The 7,236-nt window shown below is 41.6% G+C and overlaps 1 protein-coding gene across 2 annotated transcripts in view; it reads left to right on the top strand.

The window, feature by feature from the left end:
• The window catches only part of cenpi (centromere protein I), a 17,967-nt gene extending 16,567 nt beyond the window's left edge, over positions 1–1,400 (top strand). Inside the window, exons 17-20 of one of the 2 annotated variants that reach the window (XM_085372961.1) lie at positions 16–64; positions 499–714; positions 1,061–1,102; positions 1,266–1,400. In XM_085372961.1, coding sequence (XP_085229087.1) covers positions 16–64; positions 499–714; positions 1,061–1,102; positions 1,266–1,400 — 442 coding nt within the window. Of the gene's footprint in view, positions 1–15; positions 65–495; positions 715–1,060; positions 1,103–1,265 lie in introns of both variants that reach the window. The other variant, XM_085372952.1, reaches the window with a different exon arrangement.
• Positions 1,401–7,236: the final 5,836 nt, after the last annotated feature.

The following is a 7,236-nucleotide window of genomic DNA, read 5'->3' as shown; positions in this document are numbered from 1 at the left end:
TTCTATTTTCATCAGGTACAAAGTGAACTTGACATCAGCCAAGAGCCAAGAGAAAGTGACAGAGGTAAAGATTGATGCTTATTGTTTTTGTTATGTGAAAATGAACATGTGAACAATATTATACATTAATTTTCTGCTTTAATGTTTTAGTCGATGCTCTCTCTGTGTTTTGCCCCTTCATTCACTTTCGTAGATTTAATAGTAAAGCTCCTTAGGAGTCTACAAGCATCTACTTAAACCTGGTGACTTTAATATCTTCTCAGATGTGAACTTAAAGTTGTCCTTTATTACAGCAGTCACTGTGAGCTGCGAATTTGAAAGTACATGTCAGTCAAGCCAGTATGTGTGCCTGAAAATGTCATTGGCAGCCTTTATTAAGTAAAACAGCCTTGGTAAATGGTATTCAGATTAATCATCACAGCATCAGATCTCTGTAGTTCGGCTATACTCTTACTCCACTTTCTTAGTTTCTCCTTTTGGAAATGTGCTTCTCAGCAGGCCTTTCACATCAGCCGCCAGACTTTCCGTGAGTTCAACCACTACGTCGTCATCATGGTCAACTGCCTGTGGAACTCCAGAATGTTTTATCCAGGGATGGGCGTACAGCTGGGAGAGGAGCTGCTTCTCAAGAGTAACGTGCCACAGTACGGGTCGAGCTTCGACCTCGTCCACCATCCTGCCTTCATGAGCTACGCGGTCAACTTTCACCAGAAGGTGAGTGCGCGTCATTTGTCTTGATTTGGATTGAATCCTACATGCTACAGTAAAACCCATGCTTATTTTCATACCGCACAGGGAATTTGAATCAGCAGGCAGCGCGGTTATTCATCTTACAGACCAGCTAAATGTGGTGTTAATGTATCTTTCACAGATGATGCATTAATACAGAAGGAGATTTTATTATTAATGAGTGCAGCGTGAGATGGGGTTTTTCATCAAGTTTAATAATATCCGCACCTTTTAAATTTTTTGGTTGGGTCCAACTGCATCATCCAGCAGTGATCCTGTGAGATTCGCGAAGGCTGGCTGTCGATAAATATTAATGTTCTCTTTTCATCAGTGTTGGCCGGGGAAAAAGGACATGGACCTCAATTCCATAAAGGTATGAGAGGTTCCTTTTCATTTCCCTGCATTTATAATAAAGTTCAGGTGTAGTTTGATGTGCATCGGTCATGTTTCATAGATTAATAGAGACATCTTTGATCACACAAATCTTCAGATGTCTGCAATCTGACCTGACATGTTTCTGTGTGTGTGTGTTTCAGCACTCCAAGCCATGGAATTGGTACCTGGAGTATTTGTTCACTCAGGGCTATGACGGCCTTAAACATTTTGTTCAGAGTAACATCAGCTGGCAGCTGAAAGCAGACGATGGTCAGGTTGACGCACAGCGGAGGTAGAAGCTGAACCCGGCAGAGAAGAAAAAAAGCGCCAACTCGCTTCTTATATCCCCCCTTTTTAAAAAAGACTTGTACATATTTTTCCCCTCGCCTCTTCCAAGTGTGCGAGTCGTTTTTATGTAAATACATTTATCTGTCCTTATTGTCTTGTACATTTAACAATGATGGCATAATGTGTTTTTTTTTTTTTTCCCCTTGTACAGCTTGTCAGCTGCAAACCTATTAATTGCACTCTTGAAAAATAAATAAGTGTAAGACTTTTCCTTTGAAGGTTGGATAGAACCCAGTTTGCAGGATAATTTAAAAGATTCAGAGAACTGCCTGAGCTCAAGTGGACCCTTGGGAAATTTTTTTTCGAACTGAGCACAGTGTATCTTGGTTATGCAACAAATTATTAATTTCATCATTTGTTGAGGAAATGAAAGCTCACTGACTCAAACCCCGTGGTTGCATCCTTGGAGTGCTGTGCATGGTGCAGTGTGTTGCTCTCTCCAGTACTTTATATTTTCTTTCATTTTTTTCTTGTACCTTTACAGACCACACACTGATATAAACATGGCCAAAGTTTTGAATAATAAGGTCAGTTTATATGAAAATAATCCCTAAATGCTAAGTTTATCTATGGTTTGTTCTACAGAATGTTTAGAGAGGAATACCCTTTTTTAAGGTAGATTCTTGGCCTTTATTGCAATAACATAAAAAAATCTGGGCAAAGGATCGAGCAAGGTAAATTCAAACCAGGTGTCCGAATTAGCCTTTGCCATATGGGTCACCTGCGCTACCAAATGAGCTAAACCGGCATCCAAGTGGGGATATATTTACTGTGACCCTCTCAGGCACACAGCAAACGCCAACTACAGAAGCCCCGCCCACCTGCTGTTCAAATCTTCTGTTTGACAGGGGCAGCCAATCAGAGAAAAGTTGGTTTAAAGGGTGACTAGCGTTTATTTTGAACTGTTGATCATGCAAAGCTAATCTGTTGGTTTCCAAGAATAAAATATAAGGCTGGAAATGAGCATAGTAGTTCTCCATTAATGTTAGAAGTGCGCCATCCTTTCCGTACTTATGGACCTATAACAGAAAGGTTTATGCTCATTGTTTGCTGATATTTTGTGGCTGACATAACCCAGAACTGGGTTGGAAGGAAAAACCGAAAGTCGGAATTTTGTTTCACATCTTCCAGGCTTGACTGAAGTTTTGGGTTTGCTGTAAAATGATGAAGAGTTGCGGAGCTGTGCGCGCTCTCTCTCAACCTTGAGCTAAATGACTTCCTGAGCTCTCTTTGGACGGCTCCCATTCAGCTCCCACCGATCCCCCACCTCAGCTCCAACAACGCAAGTTTTCTATTACAGTTTCATTTTATTCGCAGCTTATAATCTTTACTGCGATAGTTAAACCGGGCGCCTGGAAGCCTCCCCGCGTGTGCCGTGTCGCTGATGTGAACGAGCGGAGCCACCTTAAAGCAGCCCTCTGATGTCAGCGTCAGAGGCACAGTCTCCGCCGCCGGTACAGCGCTGCGCTGCTCCGCCGTTTCAAATCTTCTGCGCTGCTGCTCTCCTCACTTTCTTCAGCTCATGTCGCGGCTGCATCCACCGGAGTAGCTCATTTATTTCAGCGTCTTCTTCGCCAGCAGCTGAGCCGTGTCAGTCCAAGCTGAGCCAAATCCTCGCTCCAGGGAGAGAAAGGTAAGATTGTTGTTCAAGGGTTCTTCTTCTTCTTAAGTGATTACTGCAGGAAATGTGTTCAACCGGTTACCCTCACATTCAGAGCAAACAGGAACGCGGTGTTGACAGTAACTGGCTTCTTAAATTGCCTTTGGGTTACTCTTGTGCGTGTTGAGATGGAAACTGGCTGTGCTGCTGCAGTTGAGTACTGGCCATCGTCCTGGTCGCAGTCTGCCAGATGTATTTTTAAAACCAGACATCTGTGTGATGGATGAGGTTTGCCGGATGAGCTTCAGGGCTACAACCTGTGTATGCACAGTGTACGCGCTCTTCTGACCGGTGGAGCTGCCAGATCAAAAGGTGTCGGGCGTTTAGGCAACCTCTACTGTTCTTTCGACTTTTCTCGCCTCTTCTTCTTTTGAATGAATGAATGAATGAATGAGGCTGTGCACAGACCACATTTTTATCAATTCATTAACTGCGAAGGAAAGGAAGTAATTTCAAAGACAGTGATTAAGTGTGCGCTCAGCGCTTGTTTTGTGGAGCTCACAGGAAAAGAGCCTGTCAGATCCCTCTCCTCTTCCCCTGCAAGTTGCCTCTCGAGTGTCGCTTTCTGCAGGGAAAAAGAAAGAAAGAAAAATTTATAGGGCTTTTCTGCCTCATCAGTTTGTATGGGTGGAGACTGACGTGTGATGGCAGGCTGAGGTGTTGAGCCGGATTTGAACTCTGGATGTCGCGAGTAATTATGGTTACAATTACACGGTGTGCGTCTTAAGCCCCGAGACTCCTTTCAGGGCCCCAGAATGCAACACAGTGTGGGATAATTTAGGGAATATATTTGGAGGAGAGGAAGGTAATCCTGTGCGCTTCCGTGGACGTGACAGCAGCAGCAGCAGCCTATATTTAAACCCAAATGTCAACCAAATGAAATCCCCACTAACTAAATGACATCTGAACCCGCTCTTACTCCCGAGCTGACTGACAGGTGTCAACACAAACTACGCTAAAGTTTATTTTTTCGATTTTATGACACGTTTGGCATATTTTGGCCTCAATTTTAGTTTTCATTTATGGATATTCTGCATTATTACTGACTGACATTGCCTCAAAAATCTGCCATATTATCACTGCTCCTGTGTCCACATTCTGGCTGTGATGGCTATTCTAAGAATCAGTTAAATATAAAAAAAAGAATCTTGGTTTTCAACATCAAAAGCCTTGCTCTCCCTCATTCTTACAAGGCCGGTGATATTTTCTTTGATTCCTTTCCTTTCATCTGTGATCATAAAGCCCGGTAACTCTTATTCATGGCCCAGTCCAGGTTGAAACTGAATGTCTCTCTGAGCTTTAAATGGTTTATTTTGCTGGTAAAGAAAAAGAGCCGCACAATATTTCTCTCCCAAAAGGGCTTGGAGTGACGTCCTATCTCAAAGAGGAATTTCATCTTAAAATGGCTTTAATGTTGTCATTCTGCAGGACCTTCCAGCTATATCAATCTGCATTCACTTGGAGCATTTTTATGGTCAGTAACCTTCCTGTACTTACACTGAAAGAGCATTTTAGTATTTAGTATTTTAGTATTTATTTATTTATTGTCATTGTCAAGAACAATGAAATTGCGTTTGGGGCTTCCATACAACCCAAAAAAAGAAGAAAATAATAAATACCCCTTAAAACCCAAGTGTACATATTTAACCCAGTGTGACTCCAATGCAATAAGACAATCCTTAGCAATAATGTTCGTAGAAATTCAGACAAAGACCTGAGAAACATGACAAAATACAACAATGCAACCCATTCAATATTATTGTACTGTGAGATATGATATCAGATATGATAGTTATCTATTTTCCTCCAAGCACAAAGGCTATCAGAAGCCCATCAGATGTTTTTTTTCTTTCCCGAAATCCAATTTGATTTGATGACAGGATTGCACAGCTTTTGATCTTGAGCACAGCTGCAAAACATCTGTAATATTAAAAAATAAATCCACGTAGCGGGTTTAATAATGGTAGCATATGCCCTAGCAGCTCACATATCGTGTGCTTCTCTTTTGTAGTCAGATTTGGCAGAACTCTTAAGGCTCCACGCAGTGATGAGCTATAATTGTGAAAGACTCTAAAAGGACTATGAGCGTGTTCTATTTTCAGCGCCTTTCTTCTTCTACATGCCTGCTGGTCATGTTTCATGTTATGCATTTTCCACACTCTCCCTCAAGCTGTTTTCAGCGGAATATAGATGAAATCATTCAGCGTCTTCCTGTTTTAATGTCATTTATTCATTCTGGAGAGGACGGCGCCACTGCCGCTGTGTCAGATAATGTAAAGGTTGGGGTTCCCAACCTTTTATGTCTGCTACGCACTCGCAGCCCTGTCAGCTGAAGTACTTCTGAAGTACCTCTTCCCTGACACCAGCCGTCATGTTGCATGCAAATATGTGGATTTGAATTCATGTCAAACAATTGGTTTGGCCACATTTACAACCGCTTGGCTGTACAGTCTCTTGGAAAGCTATCTTATTCAATCAGTGAATCACGACTGTTACAGTTGTTAATCCATTTGGGATGCTTTTAGTAGCGTTTAGAAACATTTATGCATTCGTTTTTAGACATCAAACAGAAACAATTTTCATTACTTTTGGGGAATTTTTTGAGACATTTGACTTTTATCCTTTTTAGAAGTCTACATTAACAGGTTTGGTAAATGGCCTGCATTTGTATAGCGCTTTTCTAGTCCATAGGACCCCAAAGCGCTTTACACTACATTCAGTCATTCACCCATTCACACACACATTCACACACTGGCGATAGCAAGCTACATTGTAGCCACAGCTGCCCTGGGGCGCACTGACAGAGGCGAGGCTGCCGGACACAGGCGCCACCGGGCCCTCTGACCACCACCAGGTTTGACACTCTCAACAGCATGTGATGGATAAATTGTAAAAGGTTGTAAATTCTTTTATTTCCATACATCCATGCTCAGTAGTAGCACACCAACCCTGGCTGGGAATTAGCATTTTTCCCTTCTGATTTGTACAACTTTTCACAGTTTTGGGAGGGTGCAAGGTTAATCCAAAATCAAAGTGGAAAGCTGATGCCTTTCATGGTTTGTTTAAATCTCCTCTCATGAATCCTAAGAATGCATTTCGGGATTGCATTATTTATAATGTTATGTAGGAAGCAAACTGTGTTAAAGATTGTCTCGGGCGTGTTTTTTATTCTCTCTCCTTTTTTAATTCAGGAGAGTGATCTGAAAATGTCATCCTCTGTTAAAGTCTGCCCCGGGTCTCCAGTAACTCTAGCAGAGCGTTAAGAATTAGCAACCTACCAAGTGCTGTAGTGACATTGCATATTCTTATCCAGAAGATTTTTCTTTGTTTACAATGAACAAGGGACTGTAGGTCAGATTCAGATGCTGTGATCATGAATAATCAGTCTGGTCTCGTATTTTCTTCCTACAAAGAGGAACATTGAGATGAATTTACAGGTTGAGACCTCAATAGTACCTCGTGGAGTTGAATTGGACAGAGTGCTTTTGTGATTTTATTAGCACTTACCACATTTCTGACCTTATTGATATCACCTTGCTCTCCAGTGGGCAAGATGAGGACCTCAGTGATTTGTTTTCCATGCAGCCAGACTGAATATCTTTAGCAATGGCACTTTTGTGACTTAATTTTTCAGTATTTAAAGTGACATTAATGTGGGCTGCCTTTCATTTTTACATAAGTATAATTAGCAATAATGTACTGTAATCCCATTGGAATCTGCACACAGATACCATAGCTGCAGACATAAGGGCTCATTTTCCTCCAGTCAGATGAAACCATTTCATACTACTCCTTCTTGCACAGCATGAAAAACAGCTTTGACTAAACAACAAAAATCCACTCAGTTTGCAGTTTGTAAATTACATTTGTGTCTTCTTTTTTCAGTTTAAGGTTTTCGTTTGCATGCGGAGAACATGTGAGACTATCTGACTGGACGAGATGTCATCTGTGACAGTATAGAAGAAGAAGAAGGCGAATATACTCAGTAAGAAGTGGCACCTTGATCGCCACTTCTGCGTCTTCTTCTTTAGGGCAGCTTTGTTAGCTGACAGCACTGTTAAAATTAAGTGCAGTGAAATTGTAGTACATTCCTACAATGAAAATGCAAATCCAACACTGAACTG

Source organism: Diplotaxodon limnothrissa, linkage group LG2 (assembly GCF_057381915.1).
Source record: "Diplotaxodon limnothrissa isolate DT_005_m linkage group LG2, D_limnothrissa_male_GT1.1, whole genome shotgun sequence".
NCBI classification, from domain to species: Eukaryota; Metazoa; Chordata; class Actinopteri; order Cichliformes; family Cichlidae; genus Diplotaxodon; species Diplotaxodon limnothrissa.
The sequence above is the reverse complement of the archived record's forward strand: the minus strand, read 5'-3'. Positions and strand labels throughout refer to the sequence as shown.